General features: G+C 44.3%; 1 protein-coding gene across 5 annotated transcripts in view; it reads right to left on the bottom strand.

Moving 5' to 3' along the window:
- DNMT1 (DNA methyltransferase 1) overlaps positions 1-21805 on the bottom strand; it is a 39313-nt gene extending 17508 nt beyond the window's left edge. The window contains exons 1-16 of one of the 5 annotated variants that reach the window (XM_074338201.1): positions 21639-21805; positions 15157-15193; positions 14522-14629; positions 14213-14330; positions 13359-13434; positions 12186-12264; positions 9341-9375; positions 8870-8954; positions 7366-7397; positions 6358-6442; positions 4692-4726; positions 4136-4217; positions 2568-2602; positions 2207-2252; positions 2034-2114; positions 1849-1958 (exon numbers count right to left, since the gene is read on the bottom strand). In XM_074338201.1, coding sequence (XP_074194302.1) covers positions 1849-1958; positions 2034-2114; positions 2207-2252; positions 2568-2602; positions 4136-4217; positions 4692-4726; positions 6358-6442; positions 7366-7397; positions 8870-8954; positions 9341-9375; positions 12186-12264; positions 13359-13434; positions 14213-14330; positions 14522-14629; positions 15157-15193; positions 21639-21718 — 1124 coding nt within the window. In that variant the 5' untranslated portion in view covers positions 21719-21805. Of the gene's footprint in view, positions 1-1848; positions 1959-2033; positions 2115-2206; positions 2253-2567; positions 2603-4135; positions 4218-4691; positions 4727-6357; positions 6443-7365; positions 7398-8869; positions 8955-9340; positions 9376-12185; positions 12265-13358; positions 13435-14110; positions 14331-14521; positions 14630-15156; positions 15194-21108; positions 21226-21638 lie in introns of those variants that run through there. The other 4 variants (XM_019744900.2, XM_074338200.1, XM_074338202.1 and 1 more) reach the window with 4 other exon arrangements.
- Between the last annotated feature and the right edge of the window lie 1860 nt (positions 21806-23665).

Raw genomic sequence — 23665 nt, 5'->3', positions numbered from 1 at the left:
TGGGCAGGTCTCCTGAGCGCCTCTCCCGCCACTCACTTGGCCGAGGGCCCTGGAAGCCAGCAATCCTCACCTTATCTTACAAAGCTTTTTAAAAAATGAAAATGAACACCTTGAGTTGAGCTGCCCTACTATGTGCCAGGCATGGTAAACAGGACACAGGTCACAGCCCTGCCCTCGGGACTTGAAGTCCGGGAGGGAAGATGGACACATGTCACAGGAGAGTAGGACACCGCAAACCCGCAGCAGATGGGGATCCAGGGCCAAGCTGTTAGGCTGTCCCTGCGCTCTCTCAGTGGAGGTGACATCAAGGAGAAGTTCTAAGTCCCAGGCAGGGACAGGACCCACTCATTCACAGGACGGACCGCACCTGAGACTTGTTTCCACCGGCCACATTCAGCCCAAGAATTAGAGGGTAATGGAGTCCCTAAATAACTCAGGCAGTCTGCTCCCATGGCCTGATGCTAAAAGGCACATTATTACTGTAGTGTGTCCTTACTACAACCTTCCCAGCCTACAGGAATGAGTCGACAGCAGACTCCATCGTGGGGAAGAAGCCGAGGGACTCCAGCCCTGACTCCAGCCCTGGCTCCAGCTCCTGGTCCTCTGCCGAGCCTCTGTCCTGAGGAAAGCACAGGGACGCACGAGGGCATGGGCCACAGCTACCTCAACACAGCATGTTTCGCGTGTGTCATCAGGCAGAGGTTAGGGACAGGCCCTGGGGGTCACTGGTAGATGAACAGATCAGAATCCTGATTGTGTTGGACAGGGAAACACAACCAACCCAAACACAGGGAGCGTGAAGAGTGCTAGCAGAAGAAATCCCCTGGGGTCTTGTCCCAGGGCACAAGAACCCCCAACTTGCTGTGAGGCACGGGTGTCAGAAAGGGCTGCCTAGAAGTGATGTCCACTTGAGGCTTACAACAGGGGTTACTGAGGTGACCCACCTGCCCCCATGACTCCTTCTCTGGGGGAAAGAAACAGCATGAGCCTCGGCCTGGAAGGAGACATGGGCTGGTCCTACAGAGTCAAGCCATTTCTCACAAAGAAACAAAGTGAAGCCTCTGAGAGTAACTACACCTCCAGGACAGGGAGCGGACTACACAGAAGGCGCTGAAGAGAGTGATGACACTGCTCACTCAAGGGTTTGCTGAGGCCTTGCCAAAGGGACAGTTCAGATGCATGGACCTTCACTCAGAAAATTCTGGAGTGATTGCCGCGGCCTGCAAAGCCCTGCAGGATCTAGCCCCCTCCCTGAATATATCCTGTTCCCTCTTCCCTAGCCTACCAGTGACCCCAGCCCCATCACTGAGTCTTCCACAGCCAACGTGGGCCCACCTGAGCCTTTGTACATGCTACTTCCTCCCCCTGGGATGTCTTTCCCTAGCTAATGCCTCAGCTTGTTCTCTTACGCCACCGAGGTCTTTGCTCAAGTCACTTACCCGCCATTCTAAACACAACTTCTTTCTCCTACCATTCTCTGCTTTCCGTACTTTCTACATCTGTCATAGTTATTACTACCTGACAAACACAACTTTGGTTTTGCCTCCGTCAAAGCGGGACCTGAGGTGCTATATCCATAACACCTAGTGCAGGACCTAGCACAAAGCTGGCGCTCATTTGAATGACTGACCTCCTAAGTGTGTATACAGACTGAAGATTTAACATGTATAGTATTAACAACAGAAAGAAAAACAAAATCCAGCAAAGACCTACTAAGCTTCCACCAGCTGCGTGGCTTTCATCCATCAAGCGTTAGCAGTACAAGAAATGCTACATTAGGTGCTACAGGTCTGAAGAACTTAGGGATCTTAGGGAAGTGCCCTGGCACAGGAAGAAGCGTATCAGTACCTGAAACATGTCAGTTTGTGCTGGGGAAGAGCCTCGTAACTCTCAAAGCCAGATTCATTGGCATCGAAGATGGACAGTCTCTCGTTTGTCAACAACTGTGGCTCATCTACCTGAGACACATCGGACTGTTAAGCCAAGGCACAAGAGACAGGAAACAAAAGGCTGAAGACAGAGCTGGAACTTACTGCGTCAGGGGGATGATGTTCATACTTTAGCTCAGGGTCATCCAGGTACTGTCCACACTGAATGCACCTTGGAGGATGGGTCTGTGGGGACGTGACACAAAGGGCACTCAGAGCTGGCTCCAGCAATGCCATTAGTGTCACACCATCAGCTTCACCCCGAGATCCCCATTTACCTTGGAAGACATTACTGTTTTGGTTCGAGCCATTTTTTTCTCCGTTCTGAGAACAAAGCACAAGACAGCTTTTTAATAATTTCAGAACATATCAGAATCCACTGTCCAAGTTATACCTAAATCCCTCGACCCAGATGAGCACCAGCTGCTGCAGAAGCGGCAAGGTGCTGGTCACAGGTGTGTCTTCCCCACACGGAGGGATCCCGCCTCACATGGCAGAGCTGGAGCGCCTTGGTCCTGTGCTCCTGGACCCATCAGATTCAAAGCTAAGGCTGTCTGGCAATTCACGACAAACCCTTTTTCCTTTCAAGAACAATTACCTTATTATCTGCTATGTAGAAAGACAAAAATAAGTTCTTACGGTTCTTTGGATGTAGTTTTGCGCCTCTTCTCCTCCTAAATGGAGAAACCAAAAAGATTGAAGAGTGAAAATGTATTTCTGGACAATGCTTCAGAATTAAGAATTTAATGTGTGTGCTTATCACAAAACCTAGTCAGAGGTAGAGAAGAAGGTAAAAGACCAGTGAGACCTGAGCCACCTCCTGTGTGTAAAGTCTTAAATCAAAATTCTTATAACCAAAAACCTCCTTAAAAGACTCATGAGACCAAAAAAATCCCCTTAGCTTTCCAAGTGGTACCTCAAGTAAATAACCGACGAGGGGTGCTATGGGCCGAATTGTGCCCCCTCCCCCATTCCTATGTTGAAGCTCTAACCACAAATGTGACTGTATGTGGAAATGGAGCTTTCAAAGAGGTAACTAAGGTAATGAGGTCATAAGGGTGGCGCCCTAATCCAATAGGACTAGTGACACCAGAGCTCACGAGGGAAAGGCCCATGAGGACCCCGTGAGAAGGTGGTGGTCGGCAAGCCAGGAAGGAAGGCCTCACCAGAAACTAACCCTGCCGGCACTTGGATCTTGGACTTCCAGTCTCCAGAATTGTGGAAAAAATAAATGTCTGTTGTTTAAACCAACCAAACTGTCATCTTTTGTTACAGCAGCCGGAGCAGACTAATATAAGGGGGAACTTATTTCTTGAACGGTTTTGGATAAATGAAGGAATGATAGAACTAGACAATCACCACTTTGCAACTCCTGGTGAAATAATGGAATTAAGCAAAGACTGTTAAAAACATTAGGTGAAAAACTGAGGGGGACTTTCTAATGGATGCAGCGGGCAGACAGCACCTGAGCCCAGTGATCAAGCTTAACACCACAGAAAGACAACTGAGCCTTCTGGTGTGATGCGACGGGCAGCATATGGCACTACCTCCCAAGTTCTCTGGAAAACAACAGAAGGCCTGCATCTGGTCAAGGCTCTGGACCTAACAGTCTGCAGAAGACAGGGCTGGAGGGGGATGTTAAACACAACAGGAGTGCAAATGGCAGAATCCGCAAACTCGACAGATAAACTGGTTCTTTCCACATATTGCAAATAAGAGAAGGTTGAAACTGTAGTGAGACGTTTAGGACAAATATCAAGCAAATATACTCTATAGACCTTGTCAGGGTTCTGATTCAAACAAACAAACTGTCAGAACAATGGAGGAAGACAATCAGGGAAGTCTGAACAGATTAGATCTCAGTATTAGTGTGTTAGGATGATGGGATTGCAGTAATGTTTAAAGAGTCCTTTCCTTTTATAAGCAGTTCTTTGGTAAATATTTTAGTAATAAGCCTGGGATTCATTCATTATCAGGGGTGAAGGGCGGGTAAGGAGAATGAGCGGGGCTTGGCTAAAACATGTTTGGTCACAAGTTGATCATTGTTGAAGGTTGATAAGAATGTGAGAGTTTGCTACCCTATTCTGCCTACTTTTGAGTATGTTTGAATACTTCCAAAACAAAAAGTTAATTTTTAAAAAGTTACCTTAACATTCCAGCCAGTGGGATGTATGAAATACAGTAAAATTGAAAAAACAAGGCCTTACCTTTTCATCCTCATCTTTTTCATCGGAAACTTGTGGTTTTACTCTTTCAGGTTCTTTTTCTTCGGGTCTCCGTTTGGCAGCTCTGTGGGGTAGATAAATATACACCAAATATTAGCTCAGAAAAACTAACCGTATCACCATCTTGCATCAAAAACAAACTAAAACCTACCAAAAAGCAAAATATTCAGAATACATCTGGGGAACAGATTCTTTCTTTCATCCAAAAAAAGAGTCCCCTTGTCAAGGTGGCTCTAAAGGCATGTTGCTAACTCAAAATCCCGAAACAAGGCTTTCAGAAGGCCCATGTGACCCCTCAGATGTGGGGGGGCCTGATAAGAAGTGTTCAATGCTAAGGGACACACGTGCTCTGTAGTGATGGGAGTGCTGCTAGGTGGCAGCGGGTAAAAGGGGAGTTCAGGTGCCCCCCTGATCCCATCTTCCAGTAGCAGCAGCAATTCCCTGTAAACCTCCACATCACAGGTCTCTAGCGCACTGATTTCCGTAATTGCAGTTACACAATGCACAGCCCCAAAGTGCAAGCATTTTAACTACTTACAGATCTTTGGGTTGACTTCTGTGCCTCTTTTCATCCTGAGAGGGGGGAACAGGGGTGGAGACATAAAGGGGGGAAATTAGCCTCTGAGAAAGAGCTAGACCAAACGCAAAGCATCAGTTAGTGATTGCAACACTGTGGAACTAGAGAACAGGAAAATCTGGGCAGATTTACAGGGTAGAGACGAGGCTTCAAATTGTTAACTCAGCTCCCTACCCCCTACAAACAAGACTTGACTAGGAGTTGGCAAAATTTCTGTAAAGGGCCAGAACACAAACACTTTCAGATTTGCAAACCACATGGTTTGTGTCATAACTACTCAAATCTGCCACTGCAGCAGAAAAGCAACCAGAGACAATACGTAAATGAAAAGACGTAGCTGTGTTCCAATAAAACTTTATGATAGGCAGAGGGCTGGATTTGGCCTGTGGGTCATACTCTGCCAACCCGTGCCAGGAAAGCTCAGTGTACAAGTGAATACTAGAGCACTTTTGCTTATGTTGGCCAAAATGCCTTATAGCGCCATCTGTTATCTGGTCTGAGGTGAAGACTTCACAGACAGACCTTGGGATAATGGAGGGGGGAAACAATGACACAACTTAGAATCCAAAATGGAAAATTAAAAAATAAAAATAAGAATTCCCAACTGTTAAATTCCTTCTTTTATATGGACAATCTAGTATCTTCTGAACCTATAGACAAAAAATACCTTTCTGATAATACAGCTCATCTTCATAAAGCAACAAATATCTACTAAACTAGAAGAGTCCATATTTAAAAGGCAAAAGTGCTGGCTGTGCGATATAAAGCCTCTGCCAGTCTGAGGAGAATGGGTGATCTGCCGACACCACTAAGGTCTCTCTAGATCGGAAGGGCAAGTGCTGATAGAAAGGCACCCAACATTTGGACAGAGCAGATGAGAGGCAAGAAGATGTTCGAGCAAGCTGGAGGGCACACCAAGAGAGTCACGTGCCATAGGATGAGAAGGGACACCCGTCACCAACCAGGCTGGACATGAGGATGTTCACAGCCCAGTAAGTCTGACCTTGGGCTGCACGCTCTAGATCTCAACAGAATGAAGACCACAGAGCCCATCAGTCCTGGGATTGTCCCAGTTCGGCCCCTCTTAGTCAGACAGGATGAAACTGCGTAAAGAGCTTGCGGTTCCCGTGCTGCAGCGCCCAGCAGATATGTCCTTGTACTTTTACACAGGCCCAACCCTGTCTCAATGTATAATGTTTAAACCCTCAAACATGCTTACTTAGCTGAACTGGAGGTGAGGAGGCTGGTGGGAGTGGAGGGAGCTAGACTCAGCAGGGAGGAGACTGACTGGTAAAGCAGCACTGGCATGGCTGGCACACGTGTCTGGGGTGACACGTCAGGCCTTCTCAGTTGAGAAGGATCTTAAGAGAAGCTGGCTCCAAATACATCTTAGCCATACACACAGGGCCTCTTCACCGTTATGGGCAAACAGACGACTGAACGCTCACTACGTAGCAGGCACTGACCTGCAGTGATAACCAGCCCCCACGAGGGTGAGGAGAGAATTTGCCCAGTCACCCCACAGGTAGGTGGGGCTGGATTTGAACCCAGAGCCCTGCCCACACCGTTTCTCCCAACCAAATGAGAACAGAAGAATGAAGTTCAGTAACAAAGATTTAGTTATTACTTTCTCGTCTCCTTCATCCACTTCAGCCTGAAGTCCTGGTCTTGCTTCTCTGTCCGGCTCCTCCTTAGATTTCTGTTTAGGTGTTCTGTCACAAACCAAAAGACACACACACCCCAGTCAGCTCAGGCAGCCGGACGCCATTGCAAACAGTCCAGTGAGGACCTTTACATGGTCTCTTCCCCGAGTTAAAGCATGCATCACCTTTCCCATCTGAAGGGCAAGCCTTTGCTGTAAGAAACCCAAAAGGCATTTATCACCTCAGAACTTATGATCTCAGAAATGCCATCAACACTTCTTTCAAATGCTGATGAGATGCCAGCAGTTTAAAACAAAAACAGATAACGAGACCACTGATTTCTTGTGACCTGATGGGAATCCTACCTGCAGGGCAAGTGTCTGGCCCCCCAGCCCCGAGGCCGACACTGTGGAGGTCAGCAAGGGTCAGTCTGATAAGCAGTCTGCACACATGGGATCTTCACTTCTCCCTCTGCCAGGGCCCTACCACTTGGTTCCGGGTTCTGCCCACCCCCAGTCTTAGGCTCAGTCTCAACATGTTTCAGCCAACTGGATGTCAAGAGGCTTGAAAAAGTGCTGGTCTTCACTTCTGCCCTCACGCTGTCACTGCCATGGATCACACGCAGGCTGGCCAAACTGTATGGCAGAAGCAGCTTGTCCCCATCAAGCCTGGCTAAGATCAGCTGACAGCCACCAAGCTGTAGACATGTAAGCTCAATAAACGCTTACTGTCTTAAGCCACTGACCTTTGGGGCTATTTGTTCCAGTGTCTCCACAGCTATGAGTAATGGACATTCAGTGCCCTTTAACCACCACCGGACAACTGCTTGCTACATGACCACCACTGAGGAAGGGCCTGGGGTCAAGGTCAGCTGAATCTTCAGCTCACCCACATACTACCTAGTGTGTCCAATCCCTTATTTTTACCGGAACACTTATTTTAACAACTAAGTTTCACAATATAAACTACAAAGGCATGTTAACTATACTTACGGTTCTTTGGTTTGACTTCTGAGTCTCTTTTCCTAAGTGCAGAGGAAAAAAAAAAAGACTAGTTAATGTTTCCCCATTTGGTCCTGTTCTTTCTATTAGAGTGTTCTATGGCAATAAAATATCTAAACTGATCCAACAGTCTAGTTGGTGAGAGTAAAAATTGTCGATCTTCAAGATAGCAAATTCTTTTTGGTGGGATAAGTAGGCAGGAAATTAAACTCTTAAGAGATCCTGCCGTTGAAGTATTTACCCTCAAACCCCCCTATCACCTGTCATGAGTAAGTGTTGACAACTTCACAGATAATAACTTTATATCCGACCTAGGAATCTATAATGAAGGAACGAAGCAGGATGACACAATCTGGACAAGAGCTCCTTCTCAAACACGGACAATACATCGTTTTGAGCCCAAGTTTAAAGAGCTAAACACACTTCTCCAGAAAACTGCTCAAGTCGAATTTGGCCCCCAAAATTCCACACGTTTTGTAAAGAGACCACACAGGTCAGTGGTGTTAAGAGAAGAAACACGCTGCAGACCTTCCTACTGCAAGAGATCCTGGGAGTCTGACCCCCCGTAAGCGACTGTAGTCTTGCCCAAAGCTCCTTCTTTGGAGGGTGGTCCAGCAAGCCCACTAGAACTGTCTACTCTAAAAGAAACTTGACATGTGTCCCAACTGTGACTGCTAATTTTAACCAGTATCAGGGAAGGAGCGGTAACTAAAAACTAGCTTCATGTACCAAATGGTTCAAGAATTAGCACACATCTTAGTTGATCCTCCATTACAGCAAAATAACAGACACCCACCCTTCAATAGCCTCCCAATACAGGTACTAACCACCCATTAGAAGAATTGTAAGAAACTTCTAATCCATGTCTTAACATGAAAACTAAAATGGGACCCGATATTGCTTCATTACCTATGACCTCCATGTCAGCCCTTTGTCGTACGAGACAGTGCTGTCTAATGGTAAAGCTTCCAGTGTTAGACCCTCATTCCCTCTCCCACCCCCTCTTCAAGGGGGTTCAGGCGGTACATCTGTGTTTCAGAGAATCGTAAACACAGATTTTACAAAGGAGCTGGGGGTCTACTCGTCTGATCTCAGTTAAGAATACAACTTTACATCTAGATGATGCTACAGCATCTTAGCACCTCACATGTTTGAAAATGAGATCTTCACAAAGACCCTGTGAGCAAGATAGGCAAGCAGGAAGAGGCACAGTCGGAAGCTCTATGATTGACTGATGAGACAGCAAAGGTCCAGCTGACCCCAGGCCTACCACTGAGGTACTTACTATCATCACAGCTGTATAACCCACCAGAAAAGTAGAGAACCACTAGAAAAATGAGTTCGAAAAGCGTTTTAGTCAAAGTCGGGTCATTTTGATCATTAGTGAAAGTCATTCTGCTCCTATACACTCCCCTCCCCTACACCCCTTTTCTAGAACCAAATGGGGACTGAGATTAATGTAGAAGTGACAAACTTGGAGGTGACCAGGCTTTACTTTTTCATCTCTTTCTTCTTCCTCTTCCGTGTGTGTTCCCGGTTTCACTCTTTCCGGTTCTTCTGCAGGGAGTGGCCTAGCAACTCTGTCAAGCAAAATAACACACCCAAGAATGACTTTCACAGACTCCTCCCCTGGAAACAGTTTTCATAAGGTCCCCCTGCCTGTCCCCACAAGTGAGCATCATCCTAAGAACCCTGAAAGGCACGTGCTACTTTAACATTTAATATGTAAATGACCTTTAGATCTGGTTCTGATAACAACTGCCAGTTGCCCTCACTTCATTCTCTGCAATGAAAATTCTACCAGAATCAAAGGTTATAATCTGACCCCAAACTCAGCATCCTTAACTCATGTATGGTCACCATGGCAACTCACTATAAAGTGCTTTTCAAAACATTTCTGAAAAGTCACTACTGTAATTAAGATTATACATTGCACAGAACAAAAAGGTATATTAATTATTCTTACGGGTCTCTGGATATAACTCGACGTCTCTTTTCCTCCTATGTGGAGAGAAGGCAAGAAAAAAAAAGATAAGAATATTTCAAGAGAAGATCAAAACCAAAAACATTAAGTCCAAGTATTAATACATTTGATATGATTAAAAAGAGGGTGGTAAAGGGGAGGGGGCCTGGGTTTGGGGTGATGATCTGGGCAACTATCAGTCTGGTGTGATGTCCCACCCCACTCACAACAAAACAGGCCCAGGGGGCGGCCCAGCACATGTCTGCGTGCTAGAGATCGCCTAGTGTGGCTGCATAAAAGATCAGACATCTTCTACCCTGTGTCAGGAATTCTTTAATATTAGAAAAAAACAAAATGGTAATTTGGGATTCACATCAGGAAGTGACGGTGACAACTAAACTAGACAGAAGCTCTTCTTCCCAGACGAATATCCTAGGACACTAATTCCCTACGTCAACAATATTTGCCATCTGCAGGACAGCTGTATTTGCATATTTAAAAGGGATAAAAATATTGTGGTAATGAAATAAATTTGTATCTTACTTGAGGTGGAAATTACAAAATTTCATACATGGATACACGTGACTATACACACATACATATGAAAACCGGTGAAATCTGAATCAAGTCTGCAGATTGTACCAATGTCAGTTTTTTGGTTTGACTATTGTTATTGAAGTTATGTGAGATGTTATCACTGGGGAAACTTGTGTAAGCCACACAGGACTTCTCTATACTACACAGAACAGATATTTTTAAAAATCTGAACACACACACACACACACACACACAGTGCCAAAAAAATGTATATACATTTTAAGGAAGAAAAAGTGTATTAAAATTATAATACTCAATATATACTGATAACAAAAGATGAATACAAGTCACATTTGACTTCTGCAACTACAAGAGGGGCTCAAAGTGGTTACCATCAGCGTCCAGACACTTCTGATTGTGGCCAACTACTGCTTGAGCAACGTTGACCAAAGTGTCCTCTTGTATACATTTTTGGGCAGCCCCGGTATATAAAATTCTGCCTCCAGACTCCAGCTGCAACATCAACTCTTCTCTGGGTCTCCAGCCTGTAGTCCTTTCCTGTCTGCGTATTTCAGACTTGCTAGCCTCATAAGGATGTAAACCAATTACTTAAAACCAATCTCATATATACATATACACACATTCATTCATCCTATTCGTTCCGTTTCTCTGTAGAATCCTAATGTAGATTTTATACTGATACACTGTACTAAAATATATATGCACATATGTAACCTGAAAAAACATAAAAGAAACTGATAAATGCTTGCCTTTAAGAAAGGCAAACGAGAGGTTCAAGAGGAAAGGGTGAGGGGCAGATCTGTGTGCCGCACATCCTTTTGTACTGTTTGAAGTTTCACCAGATACATGTAATGCCCGTTTTTAAAACATAAATTCTCAAGACTTTAAGTACGATTCTCTGTATTACCATTTATTTGACTAATGCCATCTGATAACACCGGTTTAGTATACTAAGACTTACTCTAGCATACTGGAATAAACAGTTCTCACAAGTGTTCATCCATGAAGCCGCGAAAGCCTCCCAAATACTGCCAATAAACTGGCCTCTGGTGTGTTTGAGAAGCCAGATGAACAGACTATGTAAGCCGGACTCCAAAAGGTCAGAGGGCAAGAAACTCTAAAGTTGGTGCCTTCGTAAAAAGAGTTACCAATATTACAAGAGCCAGCTTGCTTTCACCTGTAATAATTCTTTCTAGGAGGCAAGAGACATGGCCGCACGACTTGGACAAGCTGTTCCCCTCTGTGCCTCAGTTTTCCACTTGAGTAGGTAGTCGGACTAAATCTGACTACAGATGTCTGCATAAAGATCATGAATAGTGACATCTAATTTTCAAGAATACAGTGACACAGAATTAGCGTGTGCCACAAAAAGATGTCAAAGTCTATCAATAATACTGGTATCCCAGTGACCCCTTAGTCCAGTGCTTCTCACCCAGGGCAATTTTGCCCCCTAGGGGACATCTGGCAAAATCTGAAGATGATTTTGATTGTCACAACTGGGAGGGGAGAGGGGGAATGCTACCGGTATCTAGTTGGTAGAGGTCTAGGATGATGCTAAACATTCTAGAGCACATAGGACCGCTCCCCACAACAAAGGATTACCCAGCCCCCCAAATCAATAATGCCATGGTTGGGAAACGCTGCCTTAGAGCAAACCACGGAGACTCATCTTTACTAGGTAGCAGTTAGGCATTTACCACTCACACGTAAACCTATACAGACTTCCCTTCAACTTCCATAGCTAATCCTGTGGCAAAATTGAAATGAAAATTGATAGCATGTGACCATCTGGTGATTGTGTAGCTTTGGCCCTCCTTAAGTCACAGGGGACAGAACCAGAGACTGACATTTTCCCTACCGAAGGTCTTCAGCAAGCCACCACTTTTCTAACTTAGGAAGTCTAAGTAGCATTATTACACTACACATGACAACTGGAGAATTCTCTATTTTTACAGAGAAATTAGATGTGGGAAAGGTGCTTATCTGACGTCAGAAGCAAATGCTTTAAACATGTCACATCTGCTGGGTTGACTGTCATAACTATCAGCTAGAGAGGTAGGAAGACAGAGGAGGGAACAGACTCTGACATTGTGAGGCTGCCATGCGTGGCAGGGCCTGCTGCGCCCTCAGGTTTAATGTGATAAACTCGTACTGCCCTGGGTCCAGAGACACGTTCTAACACCTCCTCAGTCACTTTAAGCCCATTTGGACAGAGCAAGTATAAAGTCACAATTATCAGCAAATGTACCCAAAAAGGCAGAGTGAAGAAATTTGAAAGAGCCAGCCCCACCTGGTCTTTCTCTTCTTCATGAACAGAATCGTCCAATTTGGCTTTTTCAGGGTCTTCCTCGGGTTTCCGTTTGGCAGGGCTGTCAAACACAGTAAAGCCAACCATTAGCTCAGCCAGACCACAGACCTCCAGCGGGTGTGGAATGATCTACACGTCTCCCACCCTCTTTAGGGCAGATTCAGGGCACGGATGCCAAGAAGCCCTCATTGCTAGCGGAATTGAAAGAAGCTTCGAGTTTAATATTTCCCTGAGTGACAAGTTTAGAATATCACCATTTTGCAAACCCTAAGAAATCGTGGATCTAGACGTTGATCCGTGGCTGCTAGTATCACAGGAGAGACATTGCGTGACTGATGGAAGGCCACAGAGCCATCTATGAAGTCTTAAAAAAATAAAGCTGGAATCTGATCAAGGCATTAGACCTAACTACCAGTTTACAGAAAATGGAGACAGGGGCACACACTGACCACCATAAGGACGCAGCCAGCTAGATCTAGAAACTCTATTGGACAAATGACCTAGTTTTTTTTTCCAAATAAATGGCAAGAAAATAAGAAAAGGAATCTATAACTTGAAAGGCTTAAGGAATAAAGCCTTTCCTTAAACGCAGTTTGCTTGCTACACGTGGGGAAATGTGAACAGTGGCTATATGTTTGATAGTAAAGAATTATTAACTTTACAATTATTACACTTTACAAGTCATTATGTTTTGTCTTTTTTTTAAAAGACTGTTTACTAAATATTAGCAATTACAGCAAAACATGAATAAAAAATTCATCAGAGAAAAAGACAAGTCATCGTCTAGAAATCTACTGAAATATTTATGGATAAGATACCATGTCTGAGATTTGTGTCAAAGTAATCCAGTTGGGGGGACATGAGGAGTCGCTATATACTTGGGAGTAATCCAGTTAGAGTGTATGGAGGTGTAGATGAAATGAACTTGGGGGTTCGTTTTACTATCCTCGTTTATTCTGTATATATTTGAAGTTTCCTACAGTAAGGTTAAAAATAGATGAGATCGTCAGAAATGCTATTCATGAATGTCTAATGAACAAAACTGCAAAATGAAAACCTATGCAATGTGGAAGTCAGAATTGCTAATTCCATACATGTTTTACCAAAAACAATTGGCCCCTGGAAAAGGCGGCTGTCAATTCATTATATACTGACCCCCTTGCAAAATGAGAGGTGATAGTAGTCTGCCTGGTAGTTTGCCTTGTAATCCTGGGGCTAGGTGAGACATCAGCTGTTTAAAGAAAAAAAGAAACAAGAAAAAAAAGCCACTATAAATAAAAAAGTTCACAGCGAAGGAGCAGTTCTTCAGCATCACTAAGCTCGTGCAGAGAACCAGGTTCTGAGGATTTAAGTGTCTGTCCCCTCTTATTCTGATCAACAACTGTCTTGAGCAAGTCTGCAGTTAGCACCTGCCAGTATGCTGAGCCATTTTACACAAGCTAATATTTGAGGGGCCAACCCCAAACCAGACAAGGAAACAGAACGTCCCCTTCTATCGTCAAAAGGTGAAGTGCCCAAGAACCAGATCTGGGCTCAAGTCCATGCTCTTTTGTTTATAAAGATTCCAAGAGTTACTTTGACTACAAACTGGGAAAGAGTCTAAGAATAAATGTTTAGCTTAAATAGGCATATAACTTATAAATAATAAGTATTAGTAGCTCCTGTTATCTTCAACCTCATAAACTTAGCCATGTTTTGAGATCTAACACTCTAGACTTGGTCAAAGACAAAATTTAGAGTGGTATACACCTAAGCTAATTAGGAAGTATGCAGTTCTTACTAGTTAGACGTATACACAAGAAAACAAACCAGGACCTACTGCCTGGAGGGACCTATGGCTCCAAATCTGACTGTCTCCTTATGTGGTACCAGTCTCCATCAAGGTTAAATAAGTCAAGGGTTCTTACACTTCGTTTCTCCATCGGACTTGCTTCTCCTGGGCATGCAAGGTTTGGACACGGGTTTGGAGGACTTGTTTTCCTCTGCCATTCCCACTCTGCGGTCCTTACCACGTGAATGGCTCCCGTTTTCTAGACATCCATTCACTTCCCGACTGAAAGCATGAGCTCCGTTCTCCAAGGACAAATCTTTATTTAGAAGGGATTTGACTTTAGCCAGGTAGCCCTCCTACAGCAGGAAAGGATAATTTAAGTAGCAGTAAATGTAAACGAGTGGCAATAAGAGAATAAGGACCCACACACATTTCCTTTGTAACTATCAGGTAACAAGGAGAGTTGGGGATTATTCTGCCTCGCTGGTCACAGACAAGCTACACAAGAGAAGTTTTCTAGATGCCAGGATGCTGAGAAATGACTTACCTCTGATAATTCTTCTTTATGTAATTTTGTTTCCAAGTCACATAACTGATTCTTTATTTCTGTTTGCAGAAATTCATGCAAGAGATTCAATTTCTCCTTCACACACTCCTAAGGAAAGGATATGGGTTTAGAAGTCCCCAAACTCCCATGCTACTAACTAATAGACTAATACACAAATAATTACACTGCCTGGTCACATAATGACTGAATGACAGGCAATGCTGACTTGGCCAAAAAAAACAGTATTCACAAGACACGTTCATGATGTTTCCGTTAAGGTCACATTACTCCATCTCCCAAGTGGTAAAAAAATGGGAAAAATCAGAGGTGGGATGGAGACACACCATAGTGTATTAGAACAAAACTATGCTTTTTAAAACAGTGTGACCAGGAAAAGTTACAATTCAGAATTGATGGTTTAGAACCTAGATTGGGAAACTCGTCAAGGAGTTACCAAAAGTCAACTAATATTAGCAGCATATTAATGCAGCACATTAAGCAATATTTCCAAGTTGTCCTCAAAACAGCATTATAAAATGGCATTATAAAAAAGCTGTTTCCACTTAAACTTTTTACAAGCCACGAAGTATCTAACAATCACATTTGATAATAAAAAACTTTTAAGGTGGAATTACCTTTTCTGTTAAACTATCTCTTTCCAAATCTTTGAGCCTGGGGGAAGAAAATAAGGGAGAAACACTTGTTAAGCAGCTTTGTTTACCTAAAAAAATTAGTACCAGTTTTAAAGAACTTTGGAAGTAAATTTTACATATATGAGTGTTAGAAAAAAATACAGTAGTTTCCCCTCCACCCATGTCTAGAATGCCAACTGTAATGCCTAGAAGTCATTTGTGATCGAAATGAGGTCCCTTTTTTTGGGGGGATGAAGGGTAGTTTTTCTGATGATGGTGAGAGATAGTAGAGGAGTGTTCTATAACAATATGTATTATTTTAAAAGGTACTGGGACTGGGAAAGGAAGCAGGTCAGAGTTGGTGTCCTTCTGTAAGTTAAGTGACCCACAGGTAGTCTTCCCCCCACTGGATCTGAGAAGAGCCCATAAGAAGGTAGAGCATAGCACGGTTGGTGTTAGAATGAGTGGACCAGAGCCATGGGATGCTGTGGGGAACAGGCGGCTAACATTCCCCAAAGGCCAGGGCAGGGCTTGGGGAGGTAGGGGTGGCAGCATTCTAATGAGCAACGTATGAGATGGGGGAATCAAGGCATCTGGGGTGGCAGGGGAGATGGATGAGTTAGAAGAGCTGGCCAGCACCTCATCCAAGAGTCATCCTTTGGAATGTTTTGTTTTGTCTTGTTTTGCTTTTATTTATTTTTTTCTTTGGAATGTTTGTACCTGATTATTCAGAGGTGCAGAACTGTTATGAGTTTGGCTGGAAAAATCATACTCTGGTTTCATTATTGAAGATTAGTGTCTTGCCTCTTTTGGAGAAGGGAGGAAAAAATAAAGGAACAAGAATAGAAAGCACGAGGAAAGCGAAGTGAGTGGAGAGGCTGTTCCTAGCCTGGGGGTGAGAACAGGTCTAACCAGTCAGGTGAGTGTCATGGAGGGAAGCACAGCGGGCAGGGACTGGATCCTCCCCCCCAGCACCCACACAGACTAGGTACTCAGTTATCACTTGCCCGAAGGGCAGGAACAGAGCTTTTCCAGAGGGCAGGCATTAGCAGCAAATCCAGGAATGTGAGTGGCGGGCTTTGCTGGACCAGTGTCATACAGTGGCTGCTCGGAGAGCATGAGAACCTGCTTCTAGCTTCGCTCGCCACTCACATCTGTGGGTACCTACTGCACGCCAGGCCCTGTTCCAGGCAACGAGCTGGGTGACTGGACACAGGCATTGCCAGGCAGGCACTTCCCAACTCGGGTGGTCAGGAAAGGTTTTTCTGTAGAAAAGACTTTCAGCAGACTGCAGGTAGGATAGTAGTACAGCTGACTCCTGAACAACGTGGGTTTGAACTACGTGGGTCCACTTATACGTGGATTGTTTTCAATAAGTACTGTAAATATATTTTCTCTTCCTTATGATTTTCTTAATAACATTTTCTTTTCTCTAGTTGACTTTATCATAATACAGTACATAACACATACAAAATATGCGTTAATCAACTGTTATCCATATGGCTTCCAGTCAACAGTGGGCTATCAACGCTTAACTTTGGGGGAGTCAAAAGTTACACCTGGATTTCAACAGTGCAGGGGTTAGCGCCCCTAACTTCCACCTTGTTTAAGGATCAACTGTATACATCACGTCCAGGAGCTGGGAAAGGTCCTCAGCTTACAGCCAACAAAAGAGGGACCTCAGTCTTACCACAAGGAACTGAGTGCTGCCAACAACCCGAAAGAGTAGGAAGCAGAGTCTCCCCTAAGGCCTCCAGAAACTAATACAGCCTGCTGACACTTTGGTTTTAATCCAGTGAGACCCATTCCAAATTTCTGACTACAGAACTATAAGATAATAAATTTATGTGGTTTTATTTAAGACACTAAAATTGTAGTAATTTGTTATGGCAGCAATTAAAAATGAGTCCAGTATTAGAAATTCAGAACTTTTTGGTGGAAGAAAGGAGAATAACCAGGCCATGAGTTTTAGGAGTGATGTTTCAGTGAACAGCAGCTGTCCAGATGGCTATTCGGCAGCTAGAAATCAGAACTGGCTCTCCAGAGAGACGTTAAAACTGGAGGTATCTATGCGACAACATTGATGGAACTAAAAGGTATTATGCTCAGTGAAATAAGTCAGACAGAGAAAGACAAATTATCACTATGATCTCACTTAGATGTGGAATCTAAAGAACAAAATAAACGAACAAACAAGACAGAAACAGACTCATAGATACAGGGAACAAATTGATGGATGACAGGACGGGGATTGGGGGACTGGGTGAAAAAAAGGTGAAGAGATTAAGAAACACAACTGGTAGTTACAAAATAGTCACGGGGATGTAAAGTACAGGCTAGATAATATAGTCAATAATATTGTAATATCTATATAACGCTAGGTGGGTACTAGTCAGTGGGATCACTTCATAAAGTATATAAATGTCTAACTACTATGCTGTACACTTGACACTAATATAAAATAATATTGAACGTCAACCGTAATTGAAGTTTTTTAAAAGTGGGGCAAAGGTGAAGGGGAATAAGAGGTTCAGATTTCCAGTTATAAAATAAATAAGTCATAAATAAGTATAATGTACAGCATAGGGAATATAGTCATTAATATTATAATAACATTGTACAGTGTCAGATGGTTACTAGGCTTATGTTGATCATTTCTTCAGGTATATAAATGTTGAATAACTATGGTATACACCTGAAACTAATATAATATTGTATGTTAGCTATATTTTAATAAAATCTTTTTTAAAAAAAATTACTGGAGGTTTCTATCTGCAGTGGGCACCCCAATTGCTGAAAATAGAAGTCCCATGACTAGAAGAGATAAGGGTCAAAGAATAAAAGAAAGGGGATGGAGGGGGGGGGGGGACAAGGAAGAAAGAAGCTCCCTGGTAGTAGAGCATCACAAAAGCCAAGGATATAAAGAATTAAGAAACAAGATACTGAGAGTTGAAAGAAGATAGAAAGCCACCTCAACCCTTCAGAGAGGAATGCCTAATCAAGAGTAGGAGTGCACAGCTGGCACAAAAGCTAAGGTGGCAGCAGAAAGAGTACGTCCTACAAGAAGCCAGGCAAAGAGGAAGGCTGGCATCAGCCAGCATATACCTCATCTCAACACGAGATACAATGCTACATTAATACCTGCCTCAGGATAAGAGCTGCGTGTCAGTACTTTAAACTATGCTTCCCTTATGGAAATGAAATATCCAGCCGACCACGTAGGTTTCTGTGCAGGTGCTGCTCTACCATATTTACACCGATCAGCTCAGGTCGTCTTCATAATGCCCTGGTGGAATGGGCACCTCCATCCAATTTTACAGATAAAGCACCAAGATGTTAGACAACTTAGCCAAACAGCTGGCAAGTGGCAGGTGGGCTCTGAATCCCAATGGTCTGCACCTCTAGAATCCCACTGCAGGAGAGAACTAGAAAAGGTAAGTCAGTTTTGCCCTATTCAATATCTACTCAGTAGGAGCCATGAAACTAGTTAAGAAATTCAAGATCCATCTTAATATAATCATAGAATGACTAGCAGATAAGAAAGCTGCCATAATTACAAAGACTCATCAGAGTTGTGGAAAGGAGGTTGCTAGAATCAGTGTGTAAACCCAGGCTTCATTAAAGGAGAAAGTCTGGCATGCAAACATTTGAGAGTCTACTATACACCAAGCTGGAGATACAATGAATGAGAAACATGCTCGGACAACAAATCATCAACCCCAGGAGTGCAAGGCAGCATGCAGGAGGCACTAACTGAATTCAACACCCTTCTCAATGTGGGGGAAGGGGACTGTCTTTCTGAGTGAAAGCTTAAGGACGAAGGGACAAAACCCCCCTTGGGAGAGGGTAGGTGAACAGCCTTACATTGGTCACTCTACATGGTCTCAGGTCCTGAGAACCTAAAAGAAGGCCTGCATAGATTGTGAGAAGAGCGTAAGATGACTCAGTCAAATGGATAGGGCTTCTGGATTTCAGGCCAACGGTACCAGGCAGTGTTGGGGGCAGGAAAACCATTGAAACCGACTTAAGTTGTAAGAGGAACACAGTTTCCACTTATAGAAAACAGACCTGAGTGGTAACAGGAAGAAAAGTGGGACACTACCACTCTTTCTGTACAAATGATGGCGGCTTGGGCAGAGTAAGAAAAATCAAGTAGAAAATATGGCTTATCCTGAAAGGCATGCTTTTCAAAAGACTTAAGGTAAATAATACTACTTCCAAAAAGAAGTTAAAGACTTAAAAACCCAAATATTGAAAATACTTTCTAGTGGGCGGCTGAATGGCTCAGTTGGTTAGAGCGCGAGCTCTCAACAAGGTTGCCAGTTCAATTCTCGCATGGGATGGTGGGCTGCGCCCCCTGCAACTAAGATTGAAAATGGCGACTAGACTTGGAGCTGAGCTGCACCCAATAAAAAAACAGAAAATACTTTCTAGTGTCGTTATATATAGCTAGTGGAACTACACTTGAGTTTTAAAAGATGTCACATAAACACAAGTTAGCAGAAGTGTGACAGATATGCCTAAGGACCTGGCCTAAATTTTGTTCCTAGAGTATGCTAATGGACTTAAGTACTTGCTACATTATAGATTACACGTTTCCAATTTTCGTAAATCAAGAATTACACCTCCATTTACAAATCTAAGTTTAAAGGAATGTTGAATGCCATGCTTATGTGTATACTTTGTACACTGAATGTAAGAAATGTAAGAAAAGCTGTTGAGAGGGTCTCATAAGCTGACAATTTCAATGTCTACCACTTGGTCTCAAGCAGAAATCCAAAACTCTCTACCTACAGTAGGCAATTCGAATTCAAACAAATATGGAACCTAGAGTAACTGGCGGATTGTTAACACTCACCTAACATTCAAATTCAACCAAACAAATCACTTGGTTTGGCCCAATAAAACCCCTGAGTCAGTGGCCTGTCTGAAACCCCTAGCTGAATGGAAAGGTTCTGGCAAGAAGCGGACCTCAGCAGGAATCCTTGCTCCTTCGAAGTGAACTCCTGCGGCACCCTCTTAAGAATTCTTGAGGATTAAATGAAAAGTATTTTATACAATTAGTGATTGATTAGCAAAACTGAAAAAAGCAAGGTAGATTAGCCAATACGATGCTAATATTTGGGTCTTTATGTTTCAGGCATATTCTCATTTACTCCAATACCACTTTATAATGCATGTTAATAATCCTAGTCTACTGCTTGCTTATGACACTTGCCCCAAATCATAAACAAGCCAGTGGAGGTAGAGTTCTCACCATCAGAGTAAAGAAGACTGGGCCCCAACGTCTCTGTATTGGGTCTAACACCCTGAAACCAGGGACTTTCATAATGCCACTTTAAGTCAAGTTATATCTTGGGGTAACAGTTAGATTCTTCAAAAACACACCCCCTCCAACTGCTTAAAAAGTGACTGGAACCTTAAACACCTGATAAGGAGACCGAAATACCCCCAACACACACTCTCCACCCCCAGAGGCCCAAATCAGAACTGGCCTGGCACAACCATAGGAAACAAGCACAGGAAAACGGCAAAGTCAGGGTCACTTCTGATTGGAAGTGTTCAGGCCAGGTCAAGGGTCCTGTGACTCCTGTTCCAAGTGAGGTGTGCAAGTTTTCAGGAGTGAAATTGGTGCCCTTCACGAACAAGAAGCCGGGGCCCAATGATCTTGCCACCCACCCGTGAGCACAGAATTGCTATAGCGGGTCCCCAACATTAGCCACCACACCTCACTCTCCCATAGACACACATGCTGGAAACTGCAGCCAATTCTTCCTAGCAAGGCTTCCTTGATTGATGCCCAAGCCTCAAAGGCACAGATTTACTAGCAAAGCCCATTCAGCCTTCACACTGCCCGAGCTCTGGGCCTCGCTGCATGGTAGGTTTCTTCCAGAATGTGACTTCCCCAGCATTGATGACGGAAGGAGCCCCCCAAGGAAGACAGGGCTCGCAAACCTGAACCGGCAGCGCCTGGGCCCTGACTGGCGACATTCATCTCTGGTTGCCGCCATCGGGATGTTGGCACAGGGACGCCAAGGGGTTCTCCCAAAACACCCCTGTGAACCAGGCCCCTCAGCGAGCCGGGCACCGGAAGTGGAGGCCGAAGTGCCAGGCCGAGGGGTGTCCTAAGGCAGCGGGCTGCCCACTTCCTGTGCGACCAGGCTGGCGGCAGGAGCCGGGCCCGCAGCTGTTCTGGGAAAGGGATCCCTGAAACGAACTATGAACTTGCTCTACTTTGAGATAAGAGAAGACCCCAAGTTTCTAGTCATGAAGGAGCTGTGAGGGGCTTGGGCCCATTTTGGCGCCAAACGGCCCGGGGCGCGCGACCGGAAGTCCCATCCCGCCCGCGCCAACTGCCACCGTACCATTGCACGCATGCGCGCCCGTCTGTCAGCAGCAGCCAAGGGCTACCCAGAGGGGAAGCAACCCCCCCACCCTCAACACCATGCCACTCCACCGAGTTCACCGTCCCCTGCGGCACCTACCGCCTGCGGACATCGTCGGGCAGTGAGATGGCCCGGGAGGCCAGCGTGGGCACCCGGGCCGGGGCTGTACGGGCAGGCATCTCCGAAGCTGCAGCAGAGGCGTCGGCAGCACAGGCAGCTCTGGCTTTTCGCGCGGAAACCGATGGGGAGGGGCGGTGAGCAGAGGTGGCCCGTACCATCCTGTCCCGGTTATGGGGGAAGGCGGGACGTACCATACTGAGAGAGTCCGTACCAAAAGGAGTAGAGCTGGCCAAACGGCGGGGGTGCGCATGCGCAGAGTGGGCGTACACCCCCATGCCGAGCAGTGGGCTTATCCAAGCTCCGCCGGTCGCTGGGAGCCTTGCCTGAGACAGTCATTCATTCTTTCTTTTAGCATGCTGGGGATAAAACAGGGAGCATCTCCCAGGGGCTTTACGCCTGTGGGCTCTTGAGTTCAAGTTCTCAGTGCCAAGCCCACCTCCACCCATTTGCTCATTATAACGACCTTGGGCCGGTCATTTGGACCCAGCCTCAGTTTCCTCATCTGTAAAAAGAGGCTAATAGCTCCTACTCCAGAAAAATTTCAGGATGCACAAAATATACAGCTAGCACCAAGAATCTCAGTGTAGGGATGCCCAGGCCATTTCCACAGCCTGTGTTTTTATAAAAACACTAGAACTTGGGAAAAGGATATTCTTCAGATAGTGTTGGGAAAACTAGATATCCACATGCAAAAAAAAGAAGTTGGACCCTTGTCTTACATCATATATAAAAATTAACTCAAGATGGATTAAAGACCTAAACATAAGACCCAAAATTATAGAACTAGAAGAAAACGTGGGGGTAAGCTTCACAACATTGGACTTGGCAATGACTTCTTGGATATAACACCAAAAGCACAACAAAGGCTAAGATAGATAAATGAGAATACATCAAACTTAACTTATGCACAACAAAGGAATCAATCGATAAATTGGAAAGGCAACCAATAGGGTGGGAAAAAATATTTTCAAGCCATATAAGCGATAAGGAGTTAACATCCAGAATATATAAAGAACTACTATTCAGATAACCTGATTAAAAAATGGGCAAAGGATTTGAATACAAGTTTCCCCAAAGATACACAAATGGCCAACAAGCATATGGAAATATGCTGAACATCAGTGAAATGCAAATCAAAACCACAATGAGCTATCATCTCACATCCATTAGGATGGCCATTAGCCCAAAAACAATATGAAGTTTGGCAGAGATGTGAAGATTGCAACCCATGTGCACTGTTGGTAGGGATGTAAAATGTTGCAGCTGTTGTAGAAAAGTGTGGAGGTTCCTCAAAAAAATAAAAATAGAACTACCATATGATCCAGCAATCCCACTTCTGGGTATACAGTCAGAAGAATTGAAAACAGGATCTCAAAGAGATGTTTGCATACCCAGTTTCATTGAAGCATTACTTGTAATAGCCAACAGGTGAAAGCAACCCAAATGTCCGTTGATGGATGAGTAAAGAAAATGTGGCAAAGACACAATGGAATATTAGCCTTAAAAAAAGGAAATCCTGGGGCGGATGGGTGGCTCAGTTCGTTAGAGCACGAGCTCTGGGCATCAAGCCTGCCAGTTCCATTCCCACATGGACCAGCAAGCTGTGCCCTCTGCAACTAGAATGAAGTCAATGAGCTGCCGCTGAGCTCCAGGGTGGCCAGATGACTCAATTGGTTGGAGCGCAGACTCTCAACCATAAGGTTGCCTGTTCAACTTCCGCAAGGGATGTGGGCTGTGCCCCCTGCAACTAACAATGGCGACTGGACCTGGAGCTGCACCCTTCACAACTAAGATCGAAAGGACAACAACTTGATGGAGCTGATGAGTCCTGGGAAAAACACTGCTGTTCCCCAATAAAAATAAATAAATAAATAAACACCTTAAAAAAACAAAGGAAATCCTGCCTTTTGCAACAACCTAGTGAACCATGAGGTCATTATGGTAAATGAAATAAGACAGTCACAAAAATACAAACATTTCATGATTCCACTTCTCTGAGGTAGCTA

Source organism: Rhinolophus sinicus, linkage group LG07 (assembly GCF_036562045.2).
Source record: "Rhinolophus sinicus isolate RSC01 linkage group LG07, ASM3656204v1, whole genome shotgun sequence".
In the NCBI taxonomy this organism is placed as follows: Eukaryota; Metazoa; Chordata; class Mammalia; order Chiroptera; family Rhinolophidae; genus Rhinolophus; species Rhinolophus sinicus.
Note: the sequence above shows the minus strand (reverse complement) of the source record. Positions and strands in the feature narration are given on the sequence as shown.